The following is a 17,953-nucleotide window of genomic DNA, read 5'->3' as shown; positions in this document are numbered from 1 at the left end:
GAGCGTCGAAGAGAACGAAGGAGGAAGAGGACTTCGTCCTTTGTTTTTTTGGTTTCCCTTTAGTTTCTCTTTTCTTTTCTTCCTTCTCTCTTAAACTCACGTGTTCCTTTTTTTTTTTTTTTTTCTTGTTCTTTTTTTTTTCGTTTTTTCCTTCTTTGCTTGCTTTTGGAACTTTTGGAGTTGTGGACTTGGGCTTGGCTTGTAATTCTTGGACAAAAGTTTTTCCGTGAAATAAAAATATTACAATTAAGTAATATTAGTAATAAATAAAAACATAGCATATTGTATCTAATAACATTAAAAGTATATAAAATATATTAAAATAATAATATAAACACACATATTATAATAAAATAAGGGGAGATAAATATATTATTTTACGCATTTATCACATCAAGTGTTCGCTTGATTGAAGTAATCAGCAAAAAAGAGGCTAAATCTGGATTCAAGTAGTTTGAAGATCAAATATATTGATGATGATAGTGACTTTGTGCTAATCACCTCTAACAACATCTAATCAAATATATAAAAACAAAAACTCAATTCGCAATCAATAATCTAATCTAATATTACAATTCCAACAACATTCTACATTCCATCAACAGACCAACTCTTAATGGCCATCAAGCGCACATATATACAAATGAACAACATGAATCTCAAAAATTGACTCAACACACTTTATCAATGAGTTTATGCTGTGACTACTTATCAGAGTTTCACATAATGCGAAACAACAACAACAAATAACAACAACAAATTAAACAATAATAATAATAACACTAATTACCAGAAACTACAACGATAACAAGAACAAAACAACAACAAATTAAACAACAACAACAAACAACAATTGTTAAACAACAACACTAATTTCCAGAGAGAGAAGCTACGGACTGGACCGGAAGAATACGCAGCAGAGGTGGAGGAGGCTGAAGTATTAAGTTACGCGGTGCCGATGTAAGGTGGTGTCTGCTGGCCACCTGTATCCCAAAACCAATTTTTACGGTAACAAATTTTTTTAAAAAAATTAATAAACATTGAGCGGTAGAAATTACCATCGGCAAGGTGGTTTGTGTCGCCAGTCGCAAGTCTCCGGTCGCTGGAATTGCCTTCAATCCAAGTTTCGCCAGTTTCGCAAAAACCCAAGTTCTTCAAAAACGAGTAAAACGGTTCGTGGGAGGAAGTTTTGAAAAAACAGTCGTGTTTGAGTGAAAATGTGTTTTAAGTCGTAAAAACCCAAAGACCATATTTTTTACATCAGCGACAGTTTACAATCGTCGCCTAAACCCTAAAAAATCTAAAACTTAAAACAATAAAGTCACTGACGGCTTTAAGCCGTCGTTGAAATCAGCATGCGTTAAGGTTGTCGTTATTTTAGTTAAAAGCAGTCAGTGATGCCGACGGCTAACAACCGTCGTTATTTTCAAGAATAACGTATGTTTTTACAGTCGTCGTTGTGATGCCGTCGTTGATTTGGCATTTTCTTGTAGTGAACTAAACCTATGGAAGGATATAAATATGTGGAAGGATATAAATCTACACAGTGGTGATCAGGAAGAAATATGAACTTCATTTCAAATATTCAGACTTGGGCTATCGTTAGAATTAAGTTATTAAAAAACACAAAAAGTCTCATAATATAAAGGAATTGTTGAGAAATTGATGCCCATAAAGAGTAATAAAATAAATTCCTTTAAAAATACCAAATTAACCTCGTCATTTCTTAAGAATCAAAAAGCATAACCAACAGTCTTAATTTATAGCCCATTCAGTATTACTGTGGTATTCTGTTTTTTTTTGTTTTTGATTTTCAAAGTCATATGATATATGTCCTATAATAAACAAAAATTAGTCAAATTTATTGGGAACATGATGATTTTGAATACTAACAACTGAAAAGTGAAAACCACTTTTCTGGTTTCCAATTTTTGGTTTTTAGTTTTCAAAAAAAACTAAAATCTGAAAACAAAAACCGATAACGAACGGGCCCTTAGTTACTTTGGAATTACATTGTTGCACTATGTAGATGTTTGTCAATTTTTTTTTATTTAAAGGAACTTTTTGGCCAATTTTTTTTTTAATGTTATTTGATGTTATTGGATGTGAGACAATTTAGCTTTATATTTTCTTTCGCATGTATCACACACATATAGGATTATACACCCTCCGTCCCATAATATGGTCCTATTTCCTTATAAGGTGTCCCAAAATATAAGTTCTATTTTTATTTTTAATTAATAATTGTTCCCAAAATACCCTCATGATAGTAATATATTTTCCAAAATATCCTCATAATTTAAACTCCCAATACACCATTATTAATGACAAAATGGGATCATTTACCCCATTGAACTTATCTACACATTTAACCATGCAACATTAATTGTTCAGCTTATTTAACCAAACAGTAACACACGCCTTTTACAGTTACTAGAATCACCGCTAATACAAACCCGCCTCTCACACAAAGTCCCGCCATGGCTACTCCCTTTTCTCTTTACTCTACTACAATTTCACTCTCTTCTCCTTATTCATCTTCAATATCTCTCCTTCAATCACTTTCGAAGCTTCAACAATGGCGACGCTGTAGAACTCCATCGACGATGCACCTACTATTGTTTTCGAAGCTTCAACAATCGCAAAATTCGTAGAACTCTCACTCGTTTCTTCCTTGGAAATTGTATTCGCAGGTTTTAAGAAAGCCTATGTGTTTTCGTAGCAATAATGAGTAACCTCCTTTAATCTTATGAGTAACCCCAAAGGTCCACAAAAGTAACCGCATTTATTCAAATGAGTAACCTCATTCATTCATAGAAGTAACCTGATTAGTAACCTCATTTATTCAAATGAGTAACCTCGTTTTTTCATACGAGTAACCTCGTTAGTTCACAATATTAACCCTATTTAATCATATGTTGACCCTATTTGATCAAGTAATCCCAATTGTTCACAAAAGTAACCCAACTTTATTATATGAGTAACCCCATTTAATTTTATCATATGAGTAACCCAATTAATTCATACTAGTAGTGTCATTTAAGCTATGAGTAACCTCATTCAATCATATAAGTAATCCAATTAATTCATACTAGTAATCTCATTTATTTATACACGTGACTTCAATTAATCATACGAGTAACTTTATCTAATCATACGAGTAACCCCAACGGTTCACAAAAGTAATTGCATTCGCTTATAAGAGTAATCACATTTTTTCATAGGAGTGACACCCTTTCATTGCTAAAAGTAACCACATACTCATACAAGTAACTCCTTTTGGTCATAAGAGTATATTCATCTGTTTATAAGAGTAACTCCATTTGTTCATAAGTGTTTGTGCATAAGGCTCAACTTCAAAAGGTCATATCTCACAGCAAACTTAATATTTTGGGAAGATTCAAGTTGGAGATGAAAATTTGGCTCGATATCTTTCCAACACTTGGTCAAAAGCTCGATTCCGATGAGAACGAGTGAGATATCACCGTTTGAAAATGAGTTGACGGACTAACAAGCTGCCGCTCGCGCGGCCACACCTTTAATTTTGCGTGTGGTCGGCCACATGCAAGACACACTAATTAATTTAAGTTTGATAATGATTTCACACGCATAGCAAGTAACATTTACGGCTGCTTATAATTATTACTAGATGTAATTTAGTATTCACACATGTTGGAATACAGTCAGCAAAGCTTATGTCTCGTCAGCAAGTTTGTTACAAGGCAGTTGGAGTTAGTTAGAAGTTAGCTGAAGTTTGTTATTTAGCTTCTATTTGCAGTTTCTTAAATTTATTTTCTCTTGTAATACTGAGTTGTAATCTCTCCTAGTATAAATACTTCATCTATTATAATGATTTGATTCAATTCTGAATAACAAAACACAAGCCTTTCTTCTTCTCTCTAAAACACAGTGCCTAGATCTGAAAACCATCAGGCTGATGCCCTCTCTAAGCTAGCCAGTTCGGCTGAAGGGGATGTCCCTAGAACAGTCTTCTGGGAGGTCAAGGCGGCCAAGAGCATTGATGCCGAGGAAGTTCTGATTCTCAGCCGAGAAGACAAGTGGATGAGTCCCATTATTGATTACAAGAAGACAGGCCGGTACCTCTTGATCCTTTAGAAGCCAAGTACGTGAAGGCTAGGGACAAGTGGTTCGAGTTGTGGAATGAAACTCTATACAAAAAATCCTTCAACCGGCCTCTTCTTAAGTGCATAAGCAGGAAGGAGGGATTGGACGTTTTGAAAGAGCTGCATGAAGGAGCCTGTGCCTCCCACATTGGGGGGAGGGCGTTAGGAGAAAAAGCTCTAAGGACCGGCTACTTTTGGCCGACCTTGAAGGAGGACGCTTTGCTTTACGCTAAGAAATGTGATAGTTTTCAAAAGCATGGCAATATCTATCAGAAGCCGTCCAATTACTTAACTCCAATCCTCTTTCCTCTTCCTTTTGCTAAATGGGGAATGGACATTCTTAGCCCTTTTCCTACTGCGGCCGGCCAGAAGAAGTTTGTAGTAGTGCCGTCGACTACTTTACAAAATGGGTGGAGGCTGAAGCACTGAGAGGCATAACCACCAATGACGTCAAAGGGTTCATCTGGAAGAACCTCATCACAAGGTTTGGTATGCCTCAGTCTATTGTCTTTGACAATGGACCGCAATTTGAAACTCCCAAGCTTCGTCAATGGCTGGCCGATCAAGGGATCAAGGCTCACTTTGCTGCAGTGACTCATCCACAAGCCAATGGGTAGGTCGAAGCTTTTAACAAGATCTTGTCGGCCGGGATTAAAAAGAAGTTAGATAATGCAAAGGGGCTTTGGGTGGAAGAATTGCAACTGGTCTTATGGCAATAAGGACAACGGCCAAGAACTCCACGGGAGAAACTCCATTCATGCTAGTATATGGCTCTGAGGTCGTCCTTCCTATAGAAATTGAAGAACCAACCCTAAGGGTGATGATGTACTCAGAAGATGCTAATTGGGCAGCTCTTCGGACGGCTTTGGACTTAGTCCCTGAAGTCAGGGGCAATGCACTGCTGAGAATGCAACTCTACAAGTTAAGGCTAGGATGGCTAGGGAGTTTAACAAAAGAGTTGCAAGGCGTCCATTGAAGCTTGGAGACCTCGTCTTGAGGAAGATGGAAGCAGTCGGCCGAGCTAAGGAGCTAGGAAAGCTCACCCCTAATTGGGAAGGACCCTACAAAATAGTCGAAGTAGTTCAGAATGGCACCTTTCGTCTGGAAGGCATGGACGGGGGTTCTATTCCTAGGATGTGGAATTCTGATACTTTGAAAAAATACTTTGTTTAGGGCATCTTGAGAAATTGTAATCTACTCTTAATGCATTACAATGAAAAAAGTAGAAATGTATACATGTACCTTGACTATCCGTCAAACAAAATTCATATTATACAGTTCTACTTCCCTATGACTCTCTGTTTGATTTATTTGCTTAAGTTATATACTATCGTCCAAAGCTAACTAATGCAACAGAGCAGCAAGTAAACACACCTTCTATTAGGAGATCGGCCAACATGTTATCATCCTAATATGGATAAGTACATAAAATTGGCCTTTCGTTTACTTAAAGAGTTAAACATCTCCTAAGCAAGGTCGGCTGGAATTAGGACGCCTTAGTAAAGGTATCCTACTTTCCGTCCAAAATCCCAAAATTTAGAAATAACAACCTTAGTAAAGGAACAAATTATTTCATAATTTAACAAAGATGGACGGGTTGCAATCACCTTCATAACAACATCCAAGTTATTAAACAAATTATGGCTTTTCTCCTTCTTGAAACAAAGGAAGGTTATCAAAATCTTCTCGTCCAAGAAGGGGGGCATATAGGGGCATAATTTATTAAAAATGACTAAGTCTTTGTTCAATGACGAATGATTGTCAATGTTCAGGCCGAACAAGTTATTAATTTAGCAGATTATAATCTGCTAAGTTTTTGCTTAGGCATCTGACGAACGTCCTGATCTACTCATCCAAAAAAGAGCTATTGGTTCAGACGAAGTAGATTATGACGAATTGTTTTCATACTTGAGCATTAATGTTTAGGCAACTGATAAATGTCTTGATACATTCGGCCAAAAGAGCTATTGGACCGGACGAAGTCTTTTAAGACGAATTGCTTTTATACTTAGGCGTAAATATTCAATCGTAAAACAAGGCGTCTATTGCAGGAAAATGTAAAGCATTGGAAATGAAGAAAGATAATTTTTATAGATGAAAGGAGAGATTACAAGCTAATCTAAAAATTACAAAGCTAAACTAGAATGCTACAAGTACAAAAAGGCCTGCGGCCGAGAAAGGGGAATGGGGAAAGCTAGGCCTCTGGAGGAATGTTGTTCTCTTCGTCTTAGGCTTCGGCTTCGTCCTCTTCCTCGTCTTCTGAGGATTCCTGGAAGACGGGGGGTTCCTCCCCTTTAATGTTAGCCTTGTGCAGGCTATCCTGAAATTCTAGCCGGCGAACATACTTGGGGACGTCGTCCTCCTCGGCCAGCATCACAAAAGCCTGCACAGCCCAAGCCTTCGAAGTGTTGATTACTTCGTTCATAGTCTCCTTGGCCGCCTCCTCGGTGGCCGAAAGTTCCAATTTCAGCATATAACCCTTCCCTCGGAGATAGCGGTTCTCTCTCCTGAGTTCCGCCGCGGCCACCAAGGCCACATTCCTCTCCGCCTGGAGAGCATCCCTCTCGTCCAGAAGGCTGGTCAGCCGGAGGAGATAATTTTTGATTTGGACCTCCATCTCAGCCGACCGTTTTTCCCAGGCCGTCTTTGACTGCTGGTGCAGCAACTCTTGCTCGGCCATGGAGAACTAGGCATGGTCGGCAGCTTTAGTAACATCAACAACAAGCTTTTTGTTCTCTTTCCTCAGCTGCCGTGCCCAGTCTTCGGCCATAAAACTGCGAGCAAAGAGCTGTCGAAGGAAAAACGAGAAGTGTTAGGACGGATGCAAAATTGAAGAAAGATATCTAAGTATAAAATTTTCAAGGCGTCTAAATAAAAGTTACCTCTGCAGCCAGTTGAGACATGCAGCCGACATACCCTGATGAGTCTCCCCTCAAACCCTTAGTGTAAGTTTCAGGGAAGCATTTGAAAAGCTCCAGCTTGAGCTTCTCTCTGTCCGCCAAGCTCATCTTCGAAAAAGCGGCTGAAGACTCGTCGTCAGAAAGAGATGGAGAGCCGGCCGGAGCTTCCTCAGCTTTGCCCTTTCCCTTATCTGAAAGAGGTGACTCGTCGGTATTTCTGACGGGTATAACGACAGTCTGACGGTTGGAGGGACTCATTGGCCGCCCGCCAACCTGAAGGGTTCTAACGACATTTGAGTAGTAAGACTCACCAGAAGAACGGGAGGCCGTCCTATATGCCTCCGGCATTTGGCCTACCAGTTTGGCCACCGGACCTGAAAAGGCTGACCCGTCCACAGCCGCATCCAAGTCATTAATCGGCTGATCGGTGGCAGGAGGGCCGGAAGGATCGGTGTAGGTCAACATGGCCAGATCGTCAGCCATGGGAAGCTTTTCCTTGGCCGGAATTTCTTCCTTAGCCGGTATCTCTATCTCGACCCTGGGAATTGGCCGAGATGTTTTCTTCTTTTTGGCCGTGAACCCCTTTGCCTTTTTAGGAGGAGGGGCTTCACTTGTACTGGCCGGTCTCTTCTTAGCGGCCGGTTTCTCCGCCAACGCCTTAGACGTTGGGGCATTTTTCTGAAAAAAGCAAAAGTTAAAAGGATCAGAAGAAGCAGGAGCCCGTCCGAGTGAAACTTCATGACGCTCTCCTCTCCAGAGAAGGAGCTCGTCTTAAAGTTATCCCAGAATGTTCTGCTCTTCGAAGAAGCAAGGCGTCCAGAGAGAAGTCAGGACAACTTGCTTTTCGAGGAAGCAAGGCGTCCAGAATAAAATTAGGACGATTTGCTCTTCGAGGAAGCAAGGCGTCCAGAATAAAGTTAGGATGACCTGGTTCACGGAGAACGAGTTCGTCGAGAAATCAACCAAGGACGTTCTGCTCTTCGACGAAGGAAACGTCCAGAAAAATCTAGGACGCTTTGCTCCATAAAGAGTGAACTCGTCCAGAGTCAGCACCGGACGTTTCAAAAAAAAAAAAAAAAAAATATGAATGAATATATACTTACCAGAGTATCCGTCCTCTTTTCAGCTCCTGTCTTGCTGAATTCTTTCCAAAGAGAGTCTGCGAACTTGGATGAACTCATTTCTCCTCTCCAAGACTTTCTGAGTTTCGCCTTGGCCGAGTCTGCATAAGAAAAGCCAGATGGTTAAAATTCTAAGCATAGGACGAAGGCATTTACTTAGAAATTATTGCAGGGTATACCTCTATCCTCGACCCGCCGCAAACCGGTCGCGACCAGGAAGTCGTATTATAAAACATCTCCTTGAAAGGGATCCAGTTGGACGGACCTTTGAAGGAGGTGTCGTTGATGGAATACTCCGAAATCCTAAAGTATTCCACCAACTCTTCAGCCGAGCTGTTCTCCAGCTCCAGAAAGGACGCTGATCGTCCAGCGTTGGTAGCAGCCCGGCTAGTATAGCGATAACGTCTAGCTACCGCTTCGTTAGGAGCTTGGACGAACAAGAACTCGGCCTTCCAAGCATGCATCTTGGACGTCTTGTCCCAAGATTTCATAAAGCCTTGACGGTTGCAGATGCTGAACCAGTCCCCGTCTATGGTCTTAGGAACCTTACAGACGTAATGAATTTGAGAGAAGGCGGCTATAGATGGGTCAGCGCCCTTAAATTCACAGACGGCCAAGAAAGTCAAAATGTTTTGCCAAGAGTTTGGGGCAAGTTGGTTAAGGCCAATGTTGTAATAGTAAAGAAGGCGACTGATGAAAGGGTGCAAAGGAAAGCGCAGTCCGGCATCGAAAGCCAGACGATAGACAGCGAAATGGCCAGCAGGAGCACTAAGTATAGTGTCCTCCCGGCCCGGCATGGGTATGGCTGAAGAAAGGTGGTCAAGGTGAGGTCCTACCCGTCCTATCCAGCCGCTTTCAGCCAAAATATACCTAGGGTCAGACAAGGGGCCTAGACGCCGCCTTATTTCAGAAGAAGTGGTGGACGGCTCTGAATCACTAACCGGATTAGAAGAAGTTTCGACCTCGTTTGACTCATTTGAGGCCGCCCTGGTATTGGACGGGTTGGGCTCTAGAGAGCCCCACACTTCAGCTTCCTCCTGGACGAATTCAGGGGATGGATTTGGGTTTACAGGACGAGCACTCTGGACTTCTCGCTCTCCATCAGCGGGAATCCGTCCAGTCGATGCCTCCTTTTCTGAGCTAGAGGCCGGCATGTTGACCCCTCGTCTGATACGAGCCGTTTGCTTGACGCGCGTCAGATTACCCTGCACCGGTAAAGACTGGGTCGTCTAAGTTTGCCGTCCATGACTAAAGAAAAAAAAATGCATGTCCGACCGAGATAGGTCCAACTCTAGAAGATGTCGAGGAAGACAGGCCCTCTGTTTTAGGGTTAGTACCAACCCATGAGCGGCCGGGAGTGTTCGATGAAGAGGACGAGTCCATTTTCGTAAAATATGCTTGAAAACACAAGAAAGAAATGAGAAAATACCTGTAGAATTGGACGAGTGTCAAAGACGAATGAAGCTTCGAGCGAACGGAGTAGCCGAATGCGAGAACTCGGACGGAAGTTGCTTCTCTCTCTAAAAGCACAGTAAAAAATTGCAGAGTCTCTCTCTCTAGAAAATTTCTCAGCGGTGTTAAAATGATTTCAGAAGCGACAAAGTCTTGTATTTATAGAGGGGTGAAAGTGACCCCCTCATCCGGTAAAAAGTAACCGTTGCCATGAAAAGTTGACCTGTGGAGACCGGCAAAATGGCACCTCTTTTTTCAAAAGAAAAGGGCAGTTCCAGGTCGGTTAAAAGAGGAAGATCAACCATCTTGGCGCCTAAAAAGTAACTTCCTCTTTTAAGGGGCAAATGTTGTAGCCCAAAAATTAAGGGCTACCAAGATGACACGTGGCCTCATCAGAGCCCTACACGTGGCGCATGCTCAAGGAGGTAGAAGTACACCGGGTCAGAAGGTTAAATGGCTAAAAGTACATTTCCCTGGAAAAGGTGTACTAAAGTCCTTTTTATGGCCCAAAAGTTGTACTTAGGCCCAGCTAAGGCAGCCTACATCTCTGCATAAAAGTGAGGTGTATTAGCCAATCAGCACCTGCCACGTGTCACCATTTTACTGCTTTGCCAATCAGAAGCTCCCAAATTAGGGTGACATTAAGGTACAACAGTCATTTCAAACAGCATATATAGTCCTTGAAATCAGGGGAAAGGTACGTTTTTCAGAGGATAGTACTGTTATTCTACCATAAATTCTCTCTCTAAAAGTTCCTTCATATCCCTGATATTTGACTTAAGCATCGGAGGGGGAAATACCACCCAAACTTCCACGGTGGGTCCCTTTTTGGAGGTTGCTGATCGGAGTTCAGAATCGGGATTCGAGCCCAATCATTGTTGCACAAGTCTCCAAATTAAGAACCTGAAGTTGGGAGTTGTTGTATTAATTTACTAGTTTCATACTACGTAACACTTGTGTTCTCATAAGCTACCCTACAAATCATAAAGCATATAAAGTCCTAGACTTAACTACCAAGAAAATAGTCATTTCTAGGGACATTCATTTCCATGAGGATCATTTTCTTTTTCACTATTCTTCTTCTCCTCACACTACCTATACTAATCAAAACTTTCTTCCTCACACAACACCTATTTCTATTCCTCCTAATCCCCCCTCCACAACATGTATTGACCCTGATTCCTCTATTTCTGCTCTATCTACTTCTCCTCCCCCTTCTCTAACCATATTCTCCTCTTCAACATCTTCTCCATCTATTTCTCAACCAGCTAGAAAATCCACAAGAATTGTTAAACCACCTTCTCATCTTACTGATTTTGTTTGTTCCATAATTACATCTCACTAGTGTAACTTAGTTTCTTTTGATTCTCTTCACCCTACCCACCAAGATTTCATTGCTACACACACTGACATAGTTGAACCAACTCACTATGCTGAAGCTGCTAAGGGCTGCAAGTGGGTAGAACCAATGGACAAGGAAATTTCATCCTTGACTAACACTGATACTTAGGACTTTGCAATCTTACCTAAAGGTAAGAAAAGCATAGGTTGCAAATGGGTTTATAAAGTCAAAAAGCATGCTGATGGCACCATTTGAGAGGTATAAAGCCAGGCTTGTTGCTAAAGGCTTTACAAAGAAGTATTATGGGTTGGATTATCAAGAAACATTCTCACATGTTATGAAAATGTCCATTGTGAGATGTTTAATTTCCTTAGCTGCTAGTAAAAACTGGAATTTGTTCCAATTGGATGTGAATAATGCCTTCTTACATGGGCATCTGCATGAGGAGGTTTATATGAAAGTTACTGAAGGTGTCACAGCTCCACCAGGTCATGTTTGTATGTTTAAGAAGTCTTTATATGGCCTGAACTAAGCCAGCATGCAGTGGTTTGCAAGGCTTTTTGAAGAACTTTAATCTCAAGGTTTTGCGCAATCCAAGAATGATTATTCATTATCCTTGAAGCATGAAAATGGGGAGATCACTATAGCTGCTATATATTTAGATTATATCATCTTGACATGTTCTAATGAAACTACAATTATAGCGTTGAAACAACACCTTTATTCTACCTTGAGCATCAAAGACCTAGGTTTTTTACATTTCTTCCTTGGTATTGAAATCACCAAGACTTCTGAAGGATATGTTCTTACTCAACGCAAGTTTACTAAAGAACTTATTGATAGTTGTTCCTTGGATCTTACGAAACCTGCCATCACTTATTTTCCTATATATCAATTTCAAGTTAGGTGCTGATGATAACCCTATCTATCATGATCCTAAGTTCTATAGATGCTATGTTGGCAAATTAAACTTTGTCACTCATACTAGGCTTGATTTGGCTTTTGCAGTCCAAAGTTTAAGTCAATTCATGCACAAGCCTTGTATTTCTCATGTTTAAGCTCTCACTCACACTCTTAGGTACCTTAGTAATACTACTAGACAAGGCATTCTACTCAAGGCTTCTAATCAATTATCTCTTCAGGCCTTTAAGGACTCAGATTGCGTTGCTTGTCCAACCACCAGAAGGTCTGTTACTGGTTACATTCTCTTAATTGGTAATTCTCCCATCAGCTGGAAATCAAAGAAGCAAGGTACCATCTCTAAGAGTTCCTCTGAGGCAGAATATAGAGCCACGACTTAGGCTGCTAGTGAAGTCAGTTGGATGGTTAGGCTGTTGGAAGAGTTAGGTGTGCTTTCCTTGAAGCCTGTTATTCTTCATTGTGATAATCAGTCAGCAATTCGCTAAGAATTCCATTTTCCATGAAAGGAAAAAACACATAGAAGTGGATTGTCGCTTCATAAATGATAAAGTCCCAGTTGGCCTTCTTCAGCTCAGTTACTTAGCTACTTCACATCAGCTAGCTGATATTTTCACTAAGATTCTTCCTAGTGTTCAACACATAACACTCTCTTCAAAACTTGGCATGGTCCAGACCCTCCCAAGTTTGAGGGAGGGTGTTGGTATACAGTCAGCAGAACTTATGTCTCGTCATCAAGTTTGTTACGAGGCAGTTGGAGTTAGTTAGAAGTTAGTGAAGTTTGTTATTTAGCTTCTAGCTGCAGCTTCATTAATTTATTTTCTCTTTTAATACTGAGTTGTAATCTCTCCTAGTATAAATACTTCATCTATTGTAATGATTTGATTCAATTCAGAAATAACAAAACACAAGCCTTTCTTCTTCTCTGTAATACTTCCTATCTACATTTTCATTTCTTCAAAGTGAAGTTCATAATAAAATGTTGAATAACTCTGACAACACATAATTAATACTAGATATAATTATGCAATTAATTTAATTTTCTATATACTTTCGCATGCATCGCGTGCATATACGGCTAGTACAGTAATATATTAGGCACCTGCCCACCTCTATTAGGATCGAGATACTATTGTGTGAACTAGGCATACAGAGTAATATAAAACATTCTAGAAAGACATTAGAGTGTAGCTCTTTCACGGCAGTCACGAGAACGTAAGTTTTTTAGAAAGACACTGCATCCAAAAAAGTGTTCTTACCGTATACTGGAAAACTGATTGCAGGAAAGGGCTTGAAAATTGATATTCATGGGTAAGTGTCTTGGTGAGTATGCTTTATCAAGGTGCACACAAACTGCCTGATATGCTTCCTCAGTGAATTCATGTATGATTGTATAAATACATAGTCTTACTCTTGTAGATGGTCAATATAACACAGTCAACTCCCAGAATTCAATTTGAGTACCAGAGCACCAAATTCTTAGTATATCAAAGAACTCAGATTATCAAGCAGCAAGGAAAAAATATAAAGTATTATAGCATACAGATTATCAAGCAGCAAGGAAAAAATATAAAGTATTATAGCATACAGATTTCATGTTGGAAGTGCATGAAGCATATTCAAGTAGCTTATTATCTAAAAAAAATTACGGCCACATACTTTTTTCAGCTACCAGCAATTACGGGAGTTGGTACAGCAAGAAGAGGAATATTTCTATGTTTGGTGAGTCCGATGCATTCACTCATATCCAAAGAATCACTGTTTGCCACCAGCACATCCAGTCAAACTTGTGAATGAGATTTGCTAATACAAGCTCTTATTAGCAATGGAAACGTGATCCGGGGCGATCCTTCTGCCTGCTCCAAATGGGACAATTTGAAGTCTTCCTCTGAAATCTGTTGGTGAATTTAGAAATCTTTCTGGCTTAAATTTGTCGGGTTCATCCCAAGAAGCAGGGTCTGTGTGGATTACCCAAGCATTGATTATAACGCCTATTCCTGCTGGAATATCATAGCCGTTAATTTTGGTTTCTTCTCTTGATTGTCTAGGAACCAGCAAGGGAATTGGAGGATGTAGCCGAAGGGTCTCTTTGATCACGGCCTTCAAGTACTTCATCTGCTCCAAATCATCTTCATTTACGTACAATTTTTCTCCGGTAATTCTTCTAACTTCCTTTTGCAGTTCATTCATAATTGTGGGATGCCTTAATAACTCTGTCATTGCCCATTCTAGCACTGTGGATGTTGTATCAGTCCCCGCAGAAAATATATCCTGTTTGAATCAATATCTTCACATGAACGAAATTCACTGGATATTCATTATTAGTAATACTGTGCCTAATCTATTTATATAAATTATTTTTGATATATGTTGGTATGAACATATATACTATATATACTTGTCATCATGGTTCATGCGTTTGAAAACTTTGTTTGGCCAGTTTTTGTATATCTGGGAGAAGTCAGTTTGATTGATTTTATTTTTAGGCATACACGATCATTGATACATATAAATCAAAAGGAGTTACTGCTGCCTCAATAATTTAAAGACCGGATATTGGAACTACCTACATCATTTATACATGTCATATGGTTGTTGAAACCATTTATGAACTCTAAATAGAAAGCAACTAGTTATTAGGCCCGAGCTATGCCCCGGGTAAGAAAATTTTCATTCATTAATATTGTACTTTGATATGATAATACTAAATACTACTTAATCGAGTGGTTAAAACTTTAGTACATGAACTTGAGGTCACGGGATCAAAACCTATACTATGCAATTTCTATGATTTAGCACGCCTTTTAATATATTAGTATAGATATTAACCATAACAAAACGTTGAATATTGCTAGAAAAGAAAACATTGATTAATTTACTGCATATCCCTAGCATATGTCCCCCTCGGATATGTATAATGGATCGTGTATGCCGTCTTGCCTTCCCTGTGGTAGGCAAGTTGATGCACACAGACAAAGAAGTTGGACAAGACTATTAAGCTTAATAAGATGTAGAATGCTAAATAATCTTAGGAAGTTTTTAACTTCAAAAGAATTTAAAGATTACCACTAATATAGCTTTGATGTTCTCTCGTTCAATGGTAAAACCAGCCGTCATTTCCTTCTGAACATCAAGTAAAACATCTACCAAGTCTTTTACACTCTATTTTTTCACCCTCACCACTTTCTGCTCTTCCTCGACCATCCTCGTGTTCTTTGACAACCTGGTCAAGAAACTGATCGAACTCTTAGAACTTTGTCCACTTTGCATCCGACCCATCAAGCCAATTAATCCAAGCCAGCCAGGAACGAATCCCCAACTCTAAAACTGCCTAACATTTAAGAACTCTTCAATAGCTCCTTGAAATTTACCCCTCCTTATTACCACTATATGTCCTTCCAAGGCCACCTGAATATCACTATTTGTAAAAGTTATAAACATCTCACTTATATTCACAACTGAAGATGATGATTCTTCAATCTTTTTACATAGAGCAATCTCTTCTTCCTGACACTTCGAAAAGATGAACCCTTGTGTTACTCAAGAGCTGAAGAACACATATACTCTTCATCTGCCTCCAATACTCGCCATACTGAGCTCTTGCAACGTCTTTGCCATTGTAGAGAAGCTTGCTGGCTGTCTTTCTAATTACCCTATTGGAAAATGCAATGTCATTTGTTTTCATGATCTCGTGAGCTGCTTTGGCAGAGGAAACGACGAGGGTGGGTGCACTCCCTAGATGAATCAGCATGAGCTCCCCATATTGATCAGATAGTGATTGGAGACCGCGGTGAGGGTGAGTCTAGCTGATGAAGGTTGCCTATAATTGGCAGACATGGTGGAGAAGGAGGTAGGATTTTCTTGGGAGTTGATTTTGTGTGAAGCCATTTATAGAGGAAGAACAAGAAGAGGATGAGGGGAAGAATGGTGAAAGATTGCAGCCACATCAACTTTATCAGTTCAATGCTGAGAAACATCTTCTGTGTGCAGAGTGATAGCAATTCTACCTTTCTTTTGTTGTATTTTGATTTTCTTTTGGGGGGTGGAGGTTTGTTGTAGAAGTGGTTTATAAATTTCTGTTTTATCCGTTTAATTTTGACCTCATAAATTATTTTTTAAAAAAATCTGACATCCTATTTTTTTTTTTTTTTGTTGAAAACAAGTTACGTAGATTATTAAATGTTTTACAACCCGCAAGATATGAATTCATACAATAATTGGGAGTAGGGAAAACCTAATTACATTCATATTATCCAATTAGTACGATAATTTTTAGCAATCCCATCCGCAATCTTGTTGTGGTTTTGATTGCAGTGCTTAGTTTTCACATTTAACTAGTGAGTATCCCGGGTGATATTCCGGATTATTTCTTTTCGTAATTTTTTGTCTTGTGAGGAAAAAATTGACGACATATATAATTTGAAGAATACAAGAAATTGGAGTAAGAGTTTATGTCTATAATGTCTATTATCATTACCATTAATGTGTTAGGTATCCAACTACTTGTGTAGTCTTTTAATGAGATTATTACAAGACCTTATTATATTTTATTTTGAAATATTAAACAATGATGTTATGTTGGATCAATGGTTAAGCTTTCACTTTTCCTTTCAAAGGTCACGTGTTTGATACCTTCTAACCACATGACATATTTTTTTAAGTTATACTTGTGAGCATCATTCAAAATTGACATTTTTCAAATTATTGAATGCACCATGCCCATTATGTGAAAACTACTGCATACCAACTAGAGGGGCCATTGTCGGGGAATAAAAATATACCCGACCCACGGTTTCACCCGCATTCGATTTGCATTCGATCTGTTCCAATATGACATAACTAGAATTTTTTGCACGCGATGCGTGCTTGAATTTTTTTCAAAACAGAAACTCGATTTTCTTCAGCATAAGAGTCAAAATTTGAACATTAGACATATGAAGTATATTGTTTTTAGTTGCAAATTTTGATTGTTTAGTTTTGTCACTTAAGTCTCTCACATTGTTTTGACTTTTTTTTTTTTACTTTTCGAAGTTAAATTCTATGACAAAATAGAAATTTTATGAATTTATTTATGTTTCTAAGTACAGTACTAATTCTAAATTCTAAACACTATAGAAAAGTAAATAATTTTTTCCTTGTTAACTTCTAAATTCTGATTTACTACAAATACACCTCTATTTTTATCATGACCACCATTAATTGTGAATGGTTCTTGAAATAGTGATTTGTAAGTAAATTTTGTAAATGTTTTTGTATGTTTGACGTTTAGGTTATTAGTTTTAGTTTGTATGTTAATTTTAAGTTTTAATAAAGTTTCCCGATTATTTGAGTGATTTGCATGATTTTATAAGTGATTTTCTCATTGTATGAGTGATTTGTAAAGTTTCTTCTTTTAAGTGATTTGTGAGTGAGTGTTGTAAATTAATTTTTGGTAGTTTTCTTTGAGTGTCGATTTTGATTTTGACATTCCTTTTGTAATTTAGAAAGGGAAGGGGGCAAAATAGGCGTTTCAAAAGAGGACACCATTGCTCCCCCCCTTCCCTTATATAATAGAGATTAGATTTTCCAAACTATTCATTTCGATCTAAAATCAACCCAAACCAGTTATACTCGAACATATCAGAAACCCATCCCAATATGTTATCTACCCAACTTAATCAGAACCCAATATCAGAATCCGGACTCAATCGCATCCGATCTAAAGTAAAATACGATAGGAATTATATTGTGCTATTTTCGTGTGGGTTAAAAGATAAGTGTGCGTGACAATGTATACACGCCACGTGGCACCCCTATTACTCCGCTAGAATTGTCCAATTGTCCAATGTGTATATAAGTCATGTCAATTAACAAAAGTAAAATTAGCTTACAACTAGATTTGAACACATGAACTCTTGCTATTATACATGACACAATTACCATCTCAACCAACTTCTAATCATGCTTTAAGTGTCCACATTATTATATATGTACCTTTTGAATGTTGAGTTTTCCTTAATATACTTTAATGGAAATGGAAAAAAATGCATATAAAGTTCGAAAAACAATATCAACCCGGGATAATATCCGGGCCCAAATACTAGTTTATTGGAGATT

The 17,953-nt window shown here is 38.8% G+C and overlaps 1 protein-coding gene across 1 annotated transcript; it reads right to left on the bottom strand.

The window, feature by feature from the left end:
* Positions 1-13,373: 13,373 nt before the first annotated feature.
* LOC104908583 (cytochrome P450 736A117) lies at positions 13,374-16,128 on the bottom strand. The gene is given in 10 exon segments (XM_010697704.4): positions 13,374-13,628; positions 13,631-13,675; positions 13,678-14,128; positions 14,924-15,017; positions 15,019-15,162; positions 15,164-15,236; positions 15,239-15,259; positions 15,262-15,371; positions 15,373-15,660; positions 15,662-16,128. Coding segments are annotated over 10 exon segments (1,506 nt in total). The 5' UTR covers positions 15,835-16,128; the 3' UTR covers positions 13,374-13,521.
* Between the last annotated feature and the right edge of the window lie 1,825 nt (positions 16,129-17,953).

Source organism: Beta vulgaris, chromosome 7 (genome assembly GCF_026745355.1).
Source record: "Beta vulgaris subsp. vulgaris cultivar EL10 chromosome 7, EL10.2, whole genome shotgun sequence".
Taxonomy (NCBI): Eukaryota; Viridiplantae; Streptophyta; class Magnoliopsida; order Caryophyllales; family Amaranthaceae; genus Beta; species Beta vulgaris.
The sequence above is the reverse complement of the archived record's forward strand: the minus strand, read 5'-3'. Positions and strand labels throughout refer to the sequence as shown.